The 21942-nt window shown below is 38.3% G+C and overlaps 1 protein-coding gene across 1 annotated transcript in view; it reads right to left on the reverse strand.

Moving 5' to 3' along the window:
- Rc3h1 (ring finger and CCCH-type domains 1) overlaps positions 1-21942 on the reverse strand; it is an 80767-nt gene that overhangs the window by 37831 nt on the left and 20994 nt on the right. Inside the window, exons 2-7 of the mRNA XM_038348963.2 lie at positions 20029-20438; positions 11663-11783; positions 10010-10249; positions 9252-9427; positions 3865-4065; positions 330-462 (exon numbers count right to left, since the gene is read on the reverse strand). Coding sequence (XP_038204891.1) covers positions 330-462; positions 3865-4065; positions 9252-9427; positions 10010-10249; positions 11663-11783; positions 20029-20259 — 1102 coding nt within the window. The 5' untranslated portion in view covers positions 20260-20438. The remainder of the gene's footprint in view (positions 1-329; positions 463-3864; positions 4066-9251; positions 9428-10009; positions 10250-11662; positions 11784-20028; positions 20439-21942) is intronic.

The raw sequence follows: 21942 nt of genomic DNA on the forward strand, positions 1-21942 counted from the left end.
ATTAATGGAACAATATATGTGAAGATGGGGTAACAAGAAGGCACTAAAGGAAACCTGAGAAAACAAGTAGTGGCACATATGTGAAAAGAGTAAAATGCAGGTGTTTTCTTAGTGAGCAAGGCAGTACAATATAAAGTACTGAATGAATTTTAGTTGAGGTGAACTAATGAGATAAAGAGGACATTATCTCTGGCAAAACCTAAAATACTGCTGAAAATATCTGGGGAACTACTTTGGAAAACTTTAGAGGAATGTACAAAACGTAATTGAAGAATCACCAAGCAGTACTGAGGTACATATAATAGTTCATTAATTTCTCTTGGCTTTACCTGGACTAGGGTCAATGTTTGCTAGTAGCTCCAAGTGGGGTCTTAGTCGGTTCAAGTTTGCTGGGTCTCCAGTTCGCTGGAGAGCAATTGTTAGCTCCTGAACACTTTGTGCAAAGGAGGCAGGGGTCTGCAACTTAAAAAGAAAAGGTCAGCATTAATTTGTCATTTAAAACATTAAAACCCTTTTTAAAAACACAGTTTATTTACACCTTCATTTTTGCAATTTATTAATTTTAGTTTGTATCTATCAACCTAACCTATACTTTGGCCAGACTGAATGAATTTCTTGCTGGCTAAACAAGATCTCTCTAACCACAGCTTGGTACATTATGTACAATGCTAAGCTTCCTCGGCTATAATAGACTTGAAATGCAAGGCCTTTCTTCTGATACCATCTTTTAGTTGGGCTATTGGTAGTCTTGTTATGGTTTTGGCCCCTGGTCCCTTTAAGAGACAAGCCACGCCCACTCCCTCCCCCATCGGCTGAGGCAGGCTGATCTTCAGCTTCCTTCCGGCCTGAGCTCGCTCTCTTTCCCATCTTCCTCTCAGGGAGGCAATTCGCTTCTGCCTCTTCCCCACCCACCCCATCTCTCTCCTTTTCTCCTCCCCCCCCTCTCTCTCTCTCTCTCTCTCTCTCTCTCTCTCTCTCTCCCCCCCCCTTCTCCCTTCATAACCCCCTGAATAAATATTCAACCTCACTCTGTATGTCGTGTCTATCCATGTCTCAGTCTCCTACCCGCCCGTCATGTGTCTTCCTGCCTGGGACCAGTCAGTGATGGGGGCCAGCAGCCGTCTCTGCCTGGGACTGGCTGCTCCCAGGGCCCGCTGCCACCATTTGAGACCTACAGCATTTCTACTGCCGCGGGGATCTTGCAGCATTTTTTTTAAAAAAATTATAAAAAGTCTTTCCAAATATAACAAATTTGAAGGTATAAAACCTAGAAAATGAGATGATTGAATAATGCCACTGAGTATATATTGAATGAGTTCAAGTTCTTAAGACCAAAGATCATGACACTAAATAAACTGCACAAATAAATTTCACTTATTAAATAGTCTAAATAATTTTTGAAAGTCTAGGACACTGATGGCTGCTGGAGAAGAAACAGTTACTCTTCTTTAAGGTGTGGACCCTGGTAGGGTGTCCCTGTTCCTGTGGATGACCCTGTATTCATGTGCATGCAGGTATCACTAACTAGACTCAGTGGGATAGTGTGAGGGGAAAAAAAGGAGAATATGAAAGTAGGAAGACATCATCTTGAGTAAGATGGGGTACTGAAAATGAGAATGGGCAGCTGGAGTAGATATGATCAAGATGAAATTGTCAAAAAAATAGTGTAAAAATATTCTTAAAGGTTTGTTTCTTAAAGGTTTGATTCTTAAAGGTATGTTTCTGTAAGACTTCTGATACATGTTCTCACACAAACTCCCCTCTGCTGACAATGCATTTAATTCTTTTGGCCCTTTAAGGGGCAAGCCACGCCCACTCCCGGTGACCCCTGACCTCTCGCTACCATCTTAAATCTCTCTCTTCCTGTCCCTTCTTGGTGTGCACGCATGCCCGTCTCTCTCTCTCCCCTCTAAGTAATAAATGTCCAGTTCTATGCCTGCCTACTGTATCTATGTGCCTTTTACCCGCCTCATGTCCACACCCGCCCGCTTGGGTGGCTCACCCAAACCCGCTACGAGCTGTCTCTCCCCGCTTGCCACAAGGCGGGACCAGCTCACCCAGGATGACTCACAGCTCATGACCCACCCATGGCCCCTGGGGATCTTGCAGCGACCCACAGTCGTCTCTGCCTTGGGACTGACTGCTCCCAGAGTCCACTGCCTGCCTACAGCTGCAGCCTGGGACTTTATAGCATTTTTTAAAGAACAACAATGCATTCATGATTTCCAGCTGGGAAAATGCTGATTTTTCTCGTAACAGTAACTACGAGTTCTCACTCGAAAACATTTAGCTCTTTTGGCAGCTAGTTGCTCTCTCAAAAGTTCATTCTTGGGGTTGGGGATTTAGCTCAGTGGTACAGCGCTTGCTTTTTTCTAGCAAGCACAAGGCCCTGGGTTCGGTCCTCAGCTTCAGGAAAAAAAAAAAAAGAAAAAAAAAGTTCATTCTTTAAAAGGTTATTTCAAAAACATACATTAAAAAAAAATTAACACACATACCGTTAGAATCCTGGGATGTCTTTATGTTTTAAAATACACATAATTTTTTTGTTTTTTTTTTTTTTTTTTTTTTTTTTGAGACAAGGTTTCTCTGTAGCTTTGGAGCCCTGTCATGGAACTAGCTCTTGTAGACCAGGCTGGCCTCAAACCCACAGAGATCTGCTTGCTTCTGCCTCCTGAGAGCTGGAATTAAAGGCGTGCAACACCACCGCCGAGCTATACATATAATTAAAAAATAAAACTCAATCAGTAACACTTGGTGGCACATGCCTTTAACCCCAACACTCAGGAGTCAGAGGCAGCAGATCTCTTTGAGTTCCAGGCTAGCCAACCATAAACAAACTCAGTTTATGTATCTTAAATCACTGTTTAGATGTGAAATCTTGATCTTCCTACAAACAAGTCATGTATCACCATGCCCAAATATTTAGATGTATACTCTAGGGTCAAATTTTTTCCAAGATCTTGATATGCTAAACGCATCTTCTTTGTGAATTGCTAGCTCACGTTTCTTTCTCCAAGTACCCATGATTAATACTTTTGTTTGGTTTTTGAGACAAGGTTTCTCCACATTACTTTAGAGTGTGGAGGTCCAAAGAGGCCAAAGGTCAGAGTTTGGGACTTGCTTTTAGTTCATTCAAGGTTATTGTGTTTCTACTCAAACAAAGGTCCCACTCTCTCAAGAATATCTTCAACAGGTGTGGTAGTTGCCAGACATTGTGCTCCTGAAATAGGGAAGTAGTTGGTTCCTACCTAAAGTCTAAGGATCCAACTAAGTTCTAGTTCCCTTTATGGAAATAACTAGGGAATCCACCTAGGGAGTGGTTTGCCTACAGAGTGTTTGATATAGGGCGTGAGCAATGAATGTACCCCATGACTTTCAATTTGTATGTAAATAACAGTCCTTTTGTTCTACTCCTAACTTCTGAAGTCAGGGGTATATTAAGCTGTTGGAAAATAAAACATGGGTGAATTTTCAGTACTGATTGAAATTCCCTCCCGATACCATCCTGTTTCTGCGTTTTATTATTTTCATTCGTATCTTTGTATTCTTTACTGTATGTAAACAGTAATACACATAAAATAAATAAATAAACCTAGAAATATGCTGTAACTATCATGGTAATACAAATTCAAAGAGAATAATAAAGGAAGAGCAGCGATGACAAGGAATGTGGACGAAGACCAGCTGAACCACTGCAACACTAACTAAATGTCATTCTGATGGACTACTGTGATCTAATTCTCAGCCACATTTACAGAAATCTGACATATACTATCATATTAATATTCATTGGTTAAAATAATTACAAAATAATATATCAAGACTCCAAAATTATTCATGAGGTAAGGAACAAAAAGAACCTACCTTGTCAATAATGGACTGCATATGAGATTTGTGAGACTGGTCTCCATAAAGCAAAGAGGACCACTGGTCTGGTGCAATTCTTAAGCCTGCTTCCATAGCAATCTGCACTATCTGGGAGTCATGTTCTCGTCGCAGAGCTTCGTAAGTCCTAAATTCTTCTTTCAGCTGCATCAAAGAAGAGTCTTCATCACGTTTGGTGACCTAAGAAACACACACACACACAAAAAAAAAATCTAATAACACAAGTCTCATATTTTATATAAACACATGTAGACAAAAAGATGTAACTTTTGCATGTCTTAGTTTGATGTGTGTGAGCACTGCATGTGGCAGGCATATAGGAACAACTCCCAGGAATCAGTTCTCTTCTTTATGTGGGTTCCAAGACTATCATTGTGCCATTGTCCCAACAAAAAATTTCAAAATAGTAACTTCCTTTTAGCAGCAATAGCAAGATACACCATTCTGCCTTCAATACATCTCCTGTTATAGATGTCAAAATCTTACACTTTTTTTTTTTTTGACACAGGTTTTCACTATGTAGTTCTGGCTGACCTGGAACTCAAAGATCTGCCTGCTTCTGCACCCCCAAGTGATGGGATTAAAGACTTCCAACACCATACCCAGCCACAGATGTCAAAATCTTCTCATAGAAACAATACAGTTTACTATACTTGTACACAGGCATTTAAAAAAATATGTAATGAGTGTAAAAAAAAAAACCTTCTTCATAATGTAGATTACAAATCTAGGGCTTACCTAATATTAAGTTATCTGATACTAATAACAGAACTTCCAATGTGTGTAATTTTAAATGTGACTAATTTGAACTATCTTAATATTTCCATTGAGTTTTGTGAAATGGGCCATAGCCAAAAAGTATAGAGCATGAGATGCTGGAAGAGATTAATTTTTAGTAATAAAACTTGTAGCTGGATGTGGTAGTACTCACTTGCAATCTTAATACTTGGGGTTGAGGCAGGACCATCAGGAGTTCAAGGTCAGCCTTATCTATTTAACAAGTTCAAGATCAGGAAGGGCTACAGAACACTGTTGCAAAAACAAACAAAAAACAACCTATTTTATGCGGGTCCCAAGACTATCATTGTGCCATTGTCCCAACAAAAAATTTCAAAATAGTAACTTCCTTTTAGCAGCAATAGCAAGATATTTTAAAACCTATTTGAAAAAATGAAAAGGCAGGAAGGGAGCTGGAGAGATGGCTCAGATGGTAAAGTGTTTACTTGCTTCAGATCTCCAGTACTAACAATTGGGGGAGGGGAGACCCACGTCTATAAAGAGCACTGAAGAGACACAGACCTCCTTAGGCTTGTACCCAGCTATTTCAATCAATAAGCCAGGTTCAATGAGACCACCCACATAAAAATTAAAGTAGAGAGCAACTGGGGAAGATATCTGATGCTGGCCTCCAGCCTCTGCATACATCTGCACTCCACATATTTACATAAATATGGTTTTCCTATGCAGGATTTCTCTGTGTAGCCCCGGAACTCACTCTGTAGACCAGGTTAGGCCCAAACTTGGAGGTCTACCTGCCTCTGTCTCCTGAGCACTGAGATTAAAGGCATGTGCCATCACTGCTTGGCTCAAAAATATTCTTTAAAAAAGCTACCTTGGTATGTGCTAGTCGGTATGTTAAATTACCTAATGAAACCATTATAATGCTGTATTAACTCACTTGTAGCATGTCTTATCCCAGTAACTTATACTTACAAGTCAGGGGGATTTAGGCCAAAGGCTTAAAAACTTAAAATAATTCTAACCTAGACTCACCAATTCCTTAACACATTTTAAAAGGTATTTGAGGGTTGGAGCTGTAGCTTGTGGCAGAGTGGTTTTCCCCATATTGCCAAAAGTAAAAATCTTATTGTATTAACCTTTTATTCCCATAAGGACCCATGCTATTAATGTAGAAAATTTCCATTTTTTTAAACTTTTTACCTAAAAACACTATAGACTACAATAGTCAGAAATTATAAATCACACTTAAAAGATTTTAAAATGTACTCATATTTTTTTTCTAAATCAATACTGGGTTTTATGAAGTAAAAAGTACAGTCTCAGAGAAAGATTCAAGTATGGGTGTTAAAAGAAACAACACAACTTCATCCTTATAACAAAGTAAGGTCTAACTAAAGTTTTCATTAGGAAGTCAAGTGAAGAAACATAAAAGTACTGTAGTCAGAAAAACTTAACTACACTTTGCCATTTTCCAAAGACAAAAGCCCCCCAAAACATATACATGTATGAAAATAATTCCTCAACATAGGCTAACCCTCTTTAAAAGGTAGAATAAGCTTTCTACATGACACAGTGGTTCCCTGAGCATTTTATTTGGGTTGTGAGTGCGGAGGATTGAACCCAGAGCCTTGGATATTCCATAAACACTATCACTGAACTATATTCCCAACACCTTCATCATTCTAAAAATAATCAAGAACTGGTCATGCAGGACAGCAAGATGCTCTATACTTGGCATAAGCCTAACAACCTGAGCTCAATCCCTAGAAACCACACAAAAGTGGAAGGAGAAAACTAAGTCACAAAACTGTCCCATGCCATGGCATGGGAGCGCCTGCACACGCACACACACTTATGCGTGCGCACATGCACAAACACAAACACTTTATTTTACTTTTTATTTTTTGGTTTTGAGACAGAGCTTCTTTGTAGCTTTGTAGACCAGGACAGCCTCAAACTCAAAGAGATCCCCCTGCTTCTTCCTCCCAAGTGCTGGAACTAAAGGTATGCACCACCATGCCCAACTCTCAATAATTTTTTTATATTTTAATTATTTTTTAAAGGTCAGGAACTGGAGAAATGGTTCAGAGGTTAAGAGCAGTTGCTAGTTTTTTTTTTAAAGAATCCAAGTTTGGTTCCCAGCATCATTTTCTTGTCAAGTGGCTCACAAACACCTGCAACTTCCAGCTTCAGGAAATCTGATTCATGTATGGCACACACTCACACATATACATACACATTAAAATAATAACTAAGCCGGACGGTGGTGGCGCACGCCATTAATCCCAGCACTCGGGAGGAAGAGGCAGGCGGATCTCTGAGTTTGAGGCCAGCCTGGTCTACAAAGCAAGTTCCAGGACAGCCATTGTTGTTACACAGAGAAACCCTGTCTCGAACTGCACCCCACCCCCAAAGTAATAACTAAATAACCTAAATAACATTAGAATTTAAAATTTCCTAGAGCCAACAATATGGCAAAGTGGGTAAAGATACCTGCTGCCAAATCTGATGACTTGTTGATTTACTGACCTGATGATAGATAGACCTGACGACAATTCCTGAAATCCATATGGTGAAAAGAGAACCAACATTCACACGCTATCCTCTATCTCTATATGCACACAGTTATACATGCACACCTAACCACTCCCGATCCCCCACATTATACAAAATAATTTAGTATACATATAATTTTTAAAATTTTGTATCTACATACAGTGGCATACACCTATAATTCTGAGGTAGAAAGATCACTGAGTTATCTAAGCCAACCAAACTACACAATGATTTTGTCCCAAAAAACAATAGGAACAACAAAATACTATTTAAATACTTGCTAATGCTTCATTAATTGATTATGATACTAGCTCATCCAGGGTATCATACATACTAGGAAAGGACTTCACCTAAGAAACTTCTTATAATTTGTTTCTGTCTGTTAGTATTCAGGCATCTGTACTGGTCTGCCCTTGAGGTCCTGACAAGATACATTCTCAGCTGCAGCCAGCCACTAAGAGGATCTCTGTGTGTGTTTGCTATGTTTCCTTTTAAAAGGTGGGCCTTGTCCACCTCCTGTCTCTTCCTTTTTCTATTTCTGGTTCTCTGTCTCTCTGCCTTTGCCTCTCTTCTACCACACCTGTCCTCAAGGCTGGTCTTTCCTCCTCCCCTCGTCCACCTCCCACTTTCCCATTCACATCCCCCCCAAAAACCTTCTCCATCTGAGCTCTGTTGCAAGCAGTCTTTTCTCTCACGTGCCGCTTTTTTAAAAATTATAACAGAATAATAACATGGAAAGCATAGACATTCTCAAATATATTCTAAATTATATTCACTGAAGCATTACATTATTCTTTTTAACCATTACAATAAATGTAAAATACTGTATTTAGAAACAATCTGGACTGAAGAGGGTAATTGTGGTTATAAGTCCATACAAAAAACTGAGACCCCATTCAGTGGAGTATCAGTTAAAGAATTATGGTGATTTCAGAAATTTTCTTATAGTTAGCAAGCTAATAAAGTATTAGTTGTAGGTTTTAGCAGAAGAAAGCTTTTAAGAAGATAGGAAAATGAAACAGTATGAACAATAAGAGACACATGATGGCTATCAATGTTTGAGATAGTGAAGATTTAACCTGGAATACAAGAAAATATGTCCAGCATTATCTTTTATACTAAAGCCAAATGGTAACTGGATGTCTGGAACTGTACAAGCACAATTACATAAGGAACAGCCCCTCCCCCACTTGTTTTTGTTTTTGAGACAGGGTTTCACTCTGTAGCCCTGAAACTCATTTTGTGGACCAGGATGGCCTTGAATTCACAGAGATCACCCTGCCTCTCCCTCCTGAGTGCTGAGATTAAAGGTGTGTGCTACCACAGCCTGGGTAGGAACAATCTTACAGTCTTGGTAGGTATGCTGGTCAGTTTTTATGTCAACTAGACAGTCGTTTGGGAAGATAGAACTTCAACTGAAAAAAAAAATGCTCCCACTAGACTGGTGTGTAGGCAGGTCTGTGGTGTATTCTTTTCATCAATGATTGCTGTGAGCAGGCCCAACTCACTGTGAGCAATGTCTCTCCTGGGCTGGTTGGTGGTCTTGGGTGCTATAAGGTAGCAGGCTGAGTAAGCAGCACTCCTTCACAGACTCTGCTTAATTCCTGTCTTGAATTCCTTCACTGATGGACTATAGTGTCGAAGTATATGAAAAATAAACTCTTTCCTTCCTAAGTCTGGTCATGGTGTTTTCTCACTGCAATAGAAACCCTAACTAAGTAGAAATCAATCCTAAGACAGTGGGAAATAACAGGTGATTAGTCTCTTCATTTAAGTCTAAGAATTTGAGGCTATACTTCAGCAATAGAGTACTTGACTAACATATGGAAGGCTCTGGATTCAATTCCCACCAGTGCAGACAAACCAAAAACAAAACCAAACAAATGAAACACAACAATACAATAGGACTTAACTAGAATATAATACAATCTGCCTTCTTTAAAAAAGAAAAAAAATGCTGATTATTTTTAGAAAAGCACTGAAAATTGTATTAAAGTACAAGGTCAATATTTAAAGTCTGGAGAGAAAGCAATGTTCCAGCCTGAACTCGAGTTTAGTTAGATCCATACCTTGAAGCAGGAGGCTCTGTAAAGGAGCTGAACAACATGCCCAATGCTGGTTTTAGAGGCTTGAGGAAAACGTGGTTCCAGTCTTTGCACCACAAAGAGAACCAACACTTTCCGTGACAAAGCAGAACCATCTTCCAAGGCCAGCAAGACAAGCTTCAGTGCTTCCTCCTGCATTGCTAGAAAAAAATAGTACAAATCAAAGTGTATCATGAACAAAGATGACATAAATCCATTATCTGAAGAGCAACATAATACCATGCAATTAACAAGCAATACAATGAGCTGGCATAGTTGTGCACATCTTCCATCCCAGCACTCTCTGGGCTCCTGGTGAGCCAAATCTACAGACTGAATTCTAGGACAGTCAGGACTATACAGCAAAACCTTGGCTCAAACAAAAATAAAAACAAAACAAAACAAAAAAAGCCCCAAGCAATACAATGTATTTAAAATTACATTTTAAAGCCATGCTTGTGGGCAATTCTGTCCTTTTATGTATTTTATTAAGTAGATAAGTCATTGATATAGAAAAAAATTTCAAAATGTATAAACTTTTGTTAAGAGAAAAATCAGTGAATTCTCTGAAAAATTAACATCAAATCAAAATTATCAATGGGATAGTACTTGATAAGAGAATTTAACAAAAAATGAGGAATTTGTACATTACTTAAGGGGTTTGTTTTATCCTATACTTTTAGAATACCTTGTAAGAGTGGGACTGGGCAGTCAACAGTAACAACCAAACTTTAATTACATACCTGGTCCAAGGAACTGGCAGCCCCTAGCTCTGACTGCTGCCCAGAGATTAGAGGAGAGCTGCTGAGGATTTTGGTGCTGGAGAATGAGCTCTGTAACTGTGCGTTCACCTAAAGATCGAGCAGCCCTCATAGCACGGATCCTTCCTTCTTCTTCCACTAGCTGGCAGTGGACTAGAGTCACAAGCTTCCTCTGCATTGGGCGACTCAGAACACTCTGAGTAGTGCTATTCAGACCCACTCCTGCAGACGAGAACAAAGAAGCTATTTCTAGGCTTACTGGGCAATTTTGTGATCCAAGAGGACTTCCTCTAAAGTGGCTGATTTGTGGATATGTGACTAGTTCTCGGTCCTCTTAGAGTATTTAAAGTAAACAATAAGTCAACAGTTTGGTTTCCCACGTCTTTAATTCCAGCACTTGAGAAACAGAGACAGGCAGATCTCTCTAAATTCGAGGCCAGGACAGACAGAGCTACCTACACAGAGAAACCCTGTCTTGAAAAAAGTAAAAAATAAATGAATAACTATACAAGACTATCACTTAAAAGTAAAACAAATGAATGTATGTAGGCATCATTCATTATGACTTTCAAAATACTATTTATCACTCATTTATTTATTAATCTCAGCACTGGGAGGTATAAACAGGAGGATCAGATGTAGTTCAAAGTCATCCTTGGCTACAAGGCAACTTTAAAGCCAACCTGGGCTAGACCTTGTCTCCAAGGGAAAAGAAGGGGCTGTCAACTGATGCAAAGCCCTTCTAAATCACTATTATATGCAGTCATTTCTACAGCCATTCATATTTCCAACATCACTTAAACTCTGGATTTAGTACTACTTTATTTGCTGTGATTTATATTATTATTTAGCATGAAGTAGTATAGCATGATTAATAAAAATCCAGAGACAGATATTGGGGTTCAACCTGAAGGTCAGAAAAGCATAACAGCTAGCCACTGGCTCGTACCTCTACCTCAGTCTGAAATGACAATCCTTGCCTCCTCTCAGAATGAGACTGTGTCTGACAACTGTCACTTCCCATCTTATAATTCTCTCTAGGGCTGGGATTAAAGGAGTGCACTATTACCACTCAGTTTCTATGGCAAACTAGTGTGGCTGATGGGATTAAAGGTGTGGGTCACCACTGCCTGGTCTGTAAGGCTGACCAATGGGGCCGTTTTACTCTGATCTTCAGGTAAGCTTTATTTATTAAAATACAAATGAAATATCACTACAAAGTAGGTTTGGTTTACAAAGAATAAACGAATTCATTAGCATTCACTAGGGCTGGCAGTAGAGATAGCTCAGTGGTAGAATGCTTGTCTAACACTGAAAACTAAGTAGGGAAAAGAGTGCAAGATGAAGAGAAGAGTGAATGAGAAAGGGAAGAGAGACAAAGTTTTCATACATTAGTATTCATTTATAGCATGCAATTTTTATGGTAATAGAAGTATCCTTAACACATATTTGGCCAAGTGTGGTGGGGCGCAACTTTAATCCCAACACTTGAGAAGTAGAGGCGGGTGGAGCTCCATCAATGTGGCTAGCCTGATCTACATAGAATGTTCCAGGCCAACCAGGGCTATACATTGAAACCCAGTCTCAAAAAACAAACTACTGTTTGTTTAGCATGGGTTTTATAATTGCACTTACCTCTAGCACTGCTGAGTGGTTTCAGGTATAAGGCTAATTCTTCTACACATTTCTTGGCTTCCTCATAATGCTTTGTATCTTCAACCCCACTACACAAAGTAATGGGCTGTTGCTCAGGGATCTGGAGGCCAAAAGAAAAGTTTTGATTATTTCATTAATTTACTAAATGTTTTATTGAGTACAATTTACCTGTTAATAGTCCCGATGCTTGCAACATTAAAACTACTAAATTTGTAAATTACTTACAAAAATTTTCTTATACATATACCATCTATTATTTTTCTATAGCAGCTTTACTGAAAGAGAATTCAAATACTATGTAATTAATAGGCTTAACATACACAATTCAATGATTTGTAGTATTAACAGCTAGTACCACCAACTGAAAATTTTCCTCACTCACAAAGGAAACCCTTTTGCCCCTACTCTCATCCCCACCCCGAGACAAGGTCTCAATTGCAGCCCTGGTTGATCTTGAATTTGTTATGTAGACCATGCTGGTAGTCTGCCTTTGAAGTACTGGGATTAAAGGTGTGTACCACCACATATAACCACATCATGTTTTCAATCAACCTGGTTGACTTTCTTCTTTTGATGGATATGTACAGAGAAAAGAGGAAAACCTCAATGGTTGTTTCTCATATACCTAGAGACAGGGTTTCTCACTGGCCTAGAACTTTTCAAGTAGGCTAGGTTGACTTCCAAATAAATTTCCAGCCTTGAGATAAGTATGTGCTACCAACTCGCTTCTTTTTGTAATGTTTATTTATTTAATGTGTACTGGCGTTTTGCCTGCAAATATGTTCATGTACCACACATATTACATTAGTTGGATTGTAACCTACCATATGGGTGCTGGGAATCAAACCTTGGTCCTCTAAAAGACCAGTCAGTGATTTAACCCCTGGGCCATCTCTCTAGCCTCCATACCCACTTCTTCCATCTGGATTCTTGGAAGTAAATTCAAGATTCCATGCTTGCAAGAAAAGTGCTTTACCAATTAAGCTATTTCCTCAGTCCTCAATACTTCACTTATTTTTAATATTATTTAATTATATCTCATTGTATTTATATGGTCTCCAATAGGTAAAATAATCTGCCTATAAACCCTTTAATATACTTACCACATACTTTTTTCTCTTTGTTTTTGAGGTGGGGTTTAAATAACCCAGGCTGGCCTTGAGCTTCAGCCTCTCAAGTGCTTAGACTACAAGTGTGTCTCAATATACCCTATTTAGCTTTCTTAAAGAGCCATTGCATTGGGTACAAAGTAGTGCCTCAATGTTTGATTTTTAAATCAATTAAATGTCTTAGTGTTGAGCATAAATGTTTATGAAGTATAACATGATTCCCAGCCTGGTTTACATACAGACTGAGTTTCAGGACAGCCAAGGCTATACAGAGAAACCTTGTTTAGAAAACCATTTAAAACAAAAAAAGGAGGAGGAAGAAGAAGAAAAAAAAGAAAAAGATGATTATCATCATTTCAGATACCTTGTGGCAAAAGTATTTAAAAATCTCTTTCAGTCAGTGTGATGGTGCACGGCTTTAATCCCAAAACACTCAGAAGGCAGAGGAAGGCAAGATCTTTGAGTTCAAGGCCAGCATAGTCTATATAGCAAATTCCAAGGCAGCCAAGGCTACATAGACCCTATCTCAAAAGTAAAAAAAAAAAAGTTCAAAATATACATTATTTAGATTAATATATTTATTCATTTATTTTATCTGTATGGATGTAAGTACACCATGAATATGTCTGGTGTCCAAAGAGGCCAGATGCAGGTATTGGATCCGAAGGAACTTCGATGGTTGTGAGTGACTTTCGTAAGGACTTAGAACTGAACTTGGGTCCTCTGCTAGAGCAGCAAATTCTCTTAACTATCAAGTCAGATCTCTCCAGCCTTGCTTTAATAATAATAATAATAATAATAAGAAGAAGAAGAAGAAGAAGAAGCATTAATAATACTAAAGTATGTATATATGTATGAAACATCGAGACTCGCTAAATGTTTATATATTTAATCCTTTGACATCCTGACATGATTTTACAGATAATATACAGGATGAAGAGGTTAGAATCAGCGATGAAATAGAACACAAAATGCTTAAGCTGAGACATACAGGTGGCAAAACCATAGCTGAAAACGCTTGACATTGTAAACAATACCAAAGCTAAGTAACGGGATTAAACTGTGTATAATTTAAACATTTATTAAAGCTTTATTATAAAGAACTTGCAAATAAGCATCACACACCAAAATGAACAAGCTAATTTTTTTTTAAAGACTTAAACTTTGTTTCTCCTTATGTGTACCTGTCTGCATTTGAGTATGCACGCTGCTGCCTGATGTGGGAGCTGGGAACAATTAACTACTGAACTATCTCTATATTCCCTAATCTGTAAAATTTGATGAACTGCTGCAAGCCTTTGTTTTTCATGAAGCTCAGATATGTGCTGTGTATGATACTTTCTCCTAAAAGGAATTTAGTAATTTAAGGATTGGATATACTTTTGTGTCACCAGAGGGAGCTTCAACAAAGAAGTAGAACAGCCAACTGGTAGCAGTGCAGGAGTGGCTTATGCCTCAAACTGTCATTCAAATTTTCTAAGAAAAACGTGTTTTCAGGGCCAAATGTATCACACAGATATAAAGTTAATTTAAGGTTTAGTATTTGGAGTCACAACATTTACACCTGGAAGATTTTTCTGATAACTCTGAGGCCTAGGAAATTTTCTACTCAACTACAATGCCCTTTGTTCTGATGAAAACACAAGGATTGGCATAAACTTATTTAAAATATTTTGGTACAAAAGATTTAGACTCTAAAATTCAATGTTTTTTTTTGTAGGAAGAACGTCTTTTTTGCCTATGTAAATGCCTTCTTGAGGTGATACTGTGAGTTCCCCTTAACTCTTCTCATTCCCTGTATTTGATATGCATAGTAATATATCCTTGAATATCTAATCATGTGTATACTAATTTACAGAACTTACTGGTATGCTAAACTTTGTCACTGGATTTGGTCTGTTTGCTTTGTTTTTGAGACAGAGTCTCAACTATATAGTTCTGGCTGTCCTGGAACTCACTATGAGACCTCAATCAAACTCACAGAAATTAGCTTGATTGTCAATGGCTTTTAAAATTGATCTGATGTGGCTCAACTGGTAGTGCTTTCCTCACATGCATAAAAGTCCTGGAGTCAATCCTTAGCACCTCATAAACCAGGTATGATGGAATGTGCCTGCGCAGGAGGGAAAAGGGTAAGAGGATCAGGAGTTTAAGGTCATCCTTGGTTATATAGTGAATCTGAGACAGCTTGAGATACACAAGATTCTGTTGTTTTTTTTTTTTTTTTAAATAATTTTAGTTTTGATTTCCACCATAATTGTGGGGATTTAGGAAACTTCTGTAAATGTGTAGTATTTCTGTAGTACAGACTACACAGTGAATCACTGTGATATTTAGGCTATTTCTAAGTTGCTTTTATAGACATGATGACATCCCTCTACTGGTCTGCCCTGTAAGCAAGTGTTAAATATCTGGAAGTGCAACTGCTATAGTTACAGGGCTGTATGCACGTCAGTTTTATTTTCCAGAGCTTCCCAGAAAACACTCTTCCTAGCAACACACAAAAGTCTGCATTTCCAAGTCCATGACCACCACTAGTCAGATACTGTTTGTGGCAAGCTGAGGAGGTTAAAAATAAACCTGCATTTTCCTAACTGTTAGTAAGATTAAACATTTTTTTTTCTGGTTAAAAAAAAGAGATTTTATAGAAGCACTTTAAGTTTACAGGAAAATGGCAAAGACAGTTCAGAGAATTCTTATCACATTCTTATCAAACCACACTTTGTCCTCTTTATAATGTTGTGTTGGTAGGATTACTGACATTAATATGCCAAAGTTAAGACTCATCATCATTATTACAGTTAAAAATCCTGATTTTACTCAGAATACTTCACTTTCACCTAACAGCCTTCCTGTGTTCCAAAATTTCATCCAGGATACCTAATATATTACTTTTTATAAGATTCCAGAAGTTTTGACTATTTTCCAGTACTGCCTATGTTTTGATGATTTTCAGTTTTATATATCTCTGGAATGCATGTTATATACTGACTTTTTTGACAGGATCTTGTTTTTCTCATAAAGAGATGGGGTTAGATATTTTTGGTATTAGGTCCATTAGAGGAAAAAAATGCCATTTTCATCACATCATGCCAAAGATCTACTATCAATATGATTTATATCTGTTCATATTAATCTAGTTCACCTGGTTAAGACAGCATTTGCTAGGTTCCTCCAACATTAATATTTGTATAAGACAGGGGCTGGAGAGATGGCTCAGTGGTTAAGAGCACTGACTCTTCCAGAGGACCTAGGGTTCCATTCCCAGCACCCACCTTGCAGCTAACAACTGTCTCTATCTCCAAGATATGACACCCTCACACAGAGATACACGCAGGCAAAACACCAATGCAAATAAAATAAAAATAAATTTAAAAATATTTGTATTCGACTTAAGTTATCCATCAAAACCACTCTTTAATCATAGCAATGAACACATGTGCTACTTATACTTAAATGGACAACTGCAAAAGTCAGAGATTAGACATATATTTTCAGAACTGTAATAAAGTTCAAAGATGTAATCTGAGAAGGACCATCAAGATGGCTTAAAGGATGAAGGTGCTTGCCACTGAACCTGAAGACCTGAGCTCAATTTCCCAGACCCACATGGTGGAAGGAGGAAGCCAATCCTTTGTTTGTGACTGTAGCTACAAATATTCTCTATTCTGCTGGTCTCCCTGGACTGGTTTCTCTTCACTCACCTGGTCCCACTCATTGGCTCCTACAGCTGTTTATGAAATAACCACTCTGAGGCTTAATATTAATTACATACGCTTTGGCCTAATAGCTCAAGCTTCTTTTAATTAAGTCTTGTATCTTAAATTAACCAATTTTTACTATTTTTTATTTTACCACGAAGGTCATGGTTTGTTACTTCTTGCTTCTTGCGTGGCAACATGGTAGCTCCCTGACTCTGCCTTCTTTCTCCCTGTATTCACTTTCAGTTTAGTTTTTCTGCCTAGGTATATTCTGCTTTGTCACAGGCCAAAGCAGCTTCTTTATTAACCAATGATAATAAAAGATAGTCACAGGATGGAGGGGAATCCCACATCATCTGATCTTCATATACAAAAAAACAGCAATGAACAAAAATACAATTAAAAAGGGTGTAATCAAAAAAAAAAAAAAAAACCACCACTGTCTGTTTCCATCAGTTGCTGATCAAGGTTCTATGGTGATATTTAAGATAATCATCAGTCTGACTACCAGGGCAAGGCCAGTTTGGGCACCCTCTGCTCTACTAAAGGTCTTACAACCGGGGTAATCCTTGTGGATTTCTGGGAATTTCTCTAGTGCCAGGTTTTAGCTCCCAAATGGCCCCCTCAATCAAACTATCTCTTTCCTTGCTCTCATCTCTGTCCTTCCTCCACCTCGACTATCCCGTTCCCTCAAGTTCTCTTTCCTATTCCCCTTCTTCCCTCATCTTCCTCTTCCGCCCTCCCTATTCCCCCCACACCCATGCTCCCAATTTGTCAGGCAATCTTGTCTCTTTCCCCTTTCTAGGTGGATCTATGTATGTTTTTCTTAGGGTTCACCTTGTTACTTGGACCCACAGCAGAGCACTGGGTTGAGCTCCAAAAGTACAGTTGAAGAGTGGGGAGAATGAAAATATGAGCAAAGAGGTCAAGACCATGATGGGTATACCCACTGAAAACAGTTTTCCTGAGCTATGGGAGCTTACCAACTCTAGCCGGACAGGGAAAGAACAAGCAACTAGATCCTCTGACTGTGGCTGACAGTTGTATGGCTGGGACAGACTGTGGGACCATTGGCAGTGGCACCAGGATTTATCCATACTGCTTATACTGGCTTTTTGGGAACCTATTCTCTTTGGATGGATACCTTGCTCAGCCTAGATATAGTAGGCACTAAGCCTTACCCTCTCTGAGGAGTGGATGGGGGCTGGGGTGGGGAGGGGGAGTGGGTGAAGGGAATGGGAGGAAGAGAGAGTAGGAACTGGGATTGGTATGTAAAAGATAAGTTTGTTTGTTTTTTTAAAAAAAACAAAACCAAAGGGCTGGAGAGATGGCTCTGTGCTTAAGAGCATTGGCTGCTCTTCCAGAGGTCCTGAGTTCAATTCCCAGCAACCACATGGTGGCTCACAACCATCTGTAATGAGATCTGGGGCCCTCCTCTGGTGTGGAAGCACACATAGAGGCAGAATGTTGTATACATAATAAAAACAAAAACAAAACGTAACAAAAAAAAAAAAAAACCACAAGATCATTTACCATAATATCACATAGGTAAAAAAACAGATTTTCAGAGGACTGATCAAACTGTAGTTAGCTAAAAATCAAAATGAATTCTGGCCTCGCTAAGCATTTTAAAATTATTTGGGGATAATTTTACACTTACAGAAAACTTGAAAAGAGTCTCTGAATGTTTTCCTTCCTTTTCAAAAATATCTAATTAAAATTTTTACTTTAAAATGCTATTGGTATGTTTGTACTTAGAGGGTCTGTATATATATCTTTATCATGACTTGAATCTTATGTATAATGCAGCTGAGAGAAAGATCTTTCTGTTTCCTCCCCTTTCTCAAACATCACAGTACTTACATGAATATGCTACATAAATAGTTAAGGAAGGCCTATACAGTCCTTATCGCTTAGATAAGAGCTACTGTAAGTTACAGCAAAATGGTGGTTACGTGGACAATCCACTTCCCAATAGGGAATATATAGTAACTTTTTAAAGGGCTGGAGAGATGGTTTAGCATCCAAGAATACTTGTTGCTCTTCCAGGACACAAATTCGATTCCCAGCACCCACATTAGGTGGGTCACAACTACCTATAACTTCAAAATCAGGGGGATCTAATACCCTCTTCTGACTTCCGAGGGTACCTGGACATATGGAGCACACACACAGCTACATCAATTACAATAAAATACTTGTTTTATTATTTATTTATTTAACCTGATGTCCTGAAACTGATCTAGAGATTAACCTACCTGTCCCTCCAGTGTTAAGAATAAAAGCATGCACCACAACTTTGGCCCAGTGAAAATGAGCTTTATAAAAAATAATCCTTTGAGCCGGGTGGTGGTGACACACACCTTTAATCCTAGCACTCGACAAGCAGAGGCAGACAGATCTCTGTAAATTTGAGGCCTGTCTGGTCTACAGAGAGAGTTCCAGGGCAGGCCCTAAAGCTACACAGAGGAACCTGTCTTGAAAAACCAAAAATGAATAAATAAATAAGACAGATAGATAAATAAGTAGTAAATAAGTCTTTGAAAATAGGCTTTAAAAAAAAATAAAAATCAGGTTTGAGACAATGACTTTAAATTCCCTAAATGAAATTAAATCACAGGCAGAAGAAAAGTAAAATTATGAACACCTAAGCAAAGCTATCTTTGTGTTATTTTTCTGTTTCAATTTTATCTGCATAGAGTCCTTGATTTTTTTTTAAATTATTTATTATGTATATAATATGCTGTCTGCACGTATGCCTGAAGGCCAGAAGAGGGCACCAGACCCATTACAGATGGTTGTGAGCCACCATGTGGTTGCTGGGAATTGAACTCAGGACCTTTGGAAGAGCAGGCAATGCTCTTAACCGCTGAGCCATCTCTCCAGCCCTTTGATTCTTTTTTATATGCTGTTACAGTTCAGTACATGACTATTTATTTTGCTCAAACCCTTCCAGCTTTTGCCCTTTTTGGGAGCTCTTTCAACTAGCTCTGATATGCCCTTGACATGGTCCTAACATTTTGTTTGAATACTTGCATAAGATACTCCAGAACTGTTTTGAGTACATGCTGTCCTAGCCCTAGAACTGACCATTTCTCCCAAGAGTTCTGGTTCCTTTTATTGGAGAGTTGTTTAGAAACCAATATCTAAACATGAAATATGTACATTGCTATTGGAACTGTGGTGCCCTTAAGATTATCTTGGCTGACAGGCAGTGATGGCACATGCCTTTGGGAGGCAGAGGTAGGTGGATCTCTCAAAATTCGAGGACAGCCTGGTCTACAGAAAGAGTTCCAAGACAGGCTCCAGACCTACACAAAAAAAAATATTGTCTCAAAAAACCTAAAAAAAGAAAAAAAATTTGGCTAATAGGGCAAGGAAATACTCAAATAATCAATGTATATACATATCTATGAATATTTCTGTATGCAACATCTGTATCTACATTGAAGTAAACACACCCAAACATAGACACATATAATTAATTAAAAATAGTCAATTAAAGACAATAATCAGTACTAAGCTACTATCTTACCTGAGCACCCACTAGCTGTAGTAATGCTGAGTTCACAGGAAGGAGCTCAATGTCTGTATTGATAGTAGTCTGGTCAAACGGGCAAGCCTTACGGTGGAGTTTATTCAGGCACATTTTGCAGACAGTATGGCCACAGCCCAAACTGATGGGCTTTCGAATTGTTTCGTCGAAAGTCTGAGTGCAAATTGGGCAGGAAAGGAAATCCGTCCATTGTGGAGCTTGTACAGGCATTGCTTCTGGAGTTACAATTCACTAATACACACACACACACACACACACACACACACACACACACACACAAAATCTAAAGCAAAGATTCCACTGGAATCAAATTCTTGGAAAAAAGTTTATCTTTTTTTTTTTTTAAATATCTTCTGTAGATACAGTCAGCACATAGTGTGAAATATAACCTGGAAAACAGAGAAAGGAAAAAAATTAGAATGATCTGCCATTTATTTTTTTTTAATTTCAATTTTAAACTATTGAAAAGAAATCATTAAGTCCAACTTTGACTCTACCACCTTCATATGACTTTAATATCACAATAATCTCTTTTCACATTTTTATAAAAACAAAGCTATGGTAAATAATCAATTCCATCTTCCATTTTAGAGAGGAGCATATTTCCAAAAAGGATGAATTAGCTTGACCAAAGGTTGAAATTAGGATCTCATTCTCTTAAAGACACATACATGACGAAAACGGTCACAGCACAAAACAAATTTCTTTATATCAGAGTAGTCTTGCTATGTGGAAGAGAATGTCCTGCCTTTGTCTCCCAAGTGCCGAGATTAAAGAATCTCACAACACCTGGTCATCACATTCCTTTTTAAGGAAACTCATAATACTCCATTTCTTGACCTCCAAGTGTCTGTTGTGAGAACTTATTGAACGCTCTGTTTGTGATTTTATGTAAGTTATGCATCAACAGAGAAAGTCTTGTTTTGTTTTTGCTGGCTTACCTAGGATGCACAAAGCTCTTAAATCCTGAGCACTGGAGAAATTCAAGATCATCCTCAGCTTATAACAAATTTGAGGTAAGTCTCACACAAAACTTACTTTAACCAAAACCCACACTATTTTTAATTACTTTATTAAATCTGGTGGGAGTAATAAGAAAAAGGAGACTGTACGTATTTTTATAAGTTTTAGACATTGCTAAGAGTTTTATATCCTGGCAGAAAAAAATTTGTCATTGTATGACCTACATTTCTTTGCTACATAGTGTATTCTGTAAACAAGATGGTTAAAACATCTACTTCAAAGATTTTTTTTAAAACCTCAAATTTAAAGACTAGAAAATTACAATTAACTAGATCCCATACATAGCTAAATTTCCTCAATATTCCTTTTTTTGGTTAGAGATAAAAACTAAATATCAGAAATATTTTCATTTTTAAAATTACATCTCATTTATTCATGGAAGAAGGACACATACACTATGGCACATATGTGGAAGTTAGCACACAACGTGTAGGAGTCAGTTCTTTCCTAATGCCTGGCTTCCAAGGATTAAACTACAATCGTCAGTCTTGGCAATCAGCCTCTCTGCCCTCTGAGCTACCTCACCTGCCCTATTAGAAAATTTCAGAACTATAAAACCCAACCTAAAACCTTTAATACATTCTTTGTTGTAAAGAGGTTAAGCCAGGATCTTGCACATTCTAGGCAAGTATCCCAACCAATGGGCTCCAACTCCAGGCTTCCAAACATCTCAACTATTACTTAATTTTACCAATAGTTTTAGGTTTTTATTTTTGGGGAGGGAGGGTAAATGGATGGTGGTGGTCAAGGTATTGCTATGTGTCCAGTATGGCCTGGAATTCACTACATGGTTCACACTGGCCTCAGACTTTCAGGATAGCCCTTGCCTCTGTCTACTCAGTGCAGGGATTAAAGGTGTGTGTTGCCACA

This window comes from Arvicola amphibius, chromosome 12 (genome assembly GCF_903992535.2).
Source record: "Arvicola amphibius chromosome 12, mArvAmp1.2, whole genome shotgun sequence".
NCBI lineage: Eukaryota > Metazoa > Chordata > Mammalia > Rodentia > Cricetidae > Arvicola > Arvicola amphibius.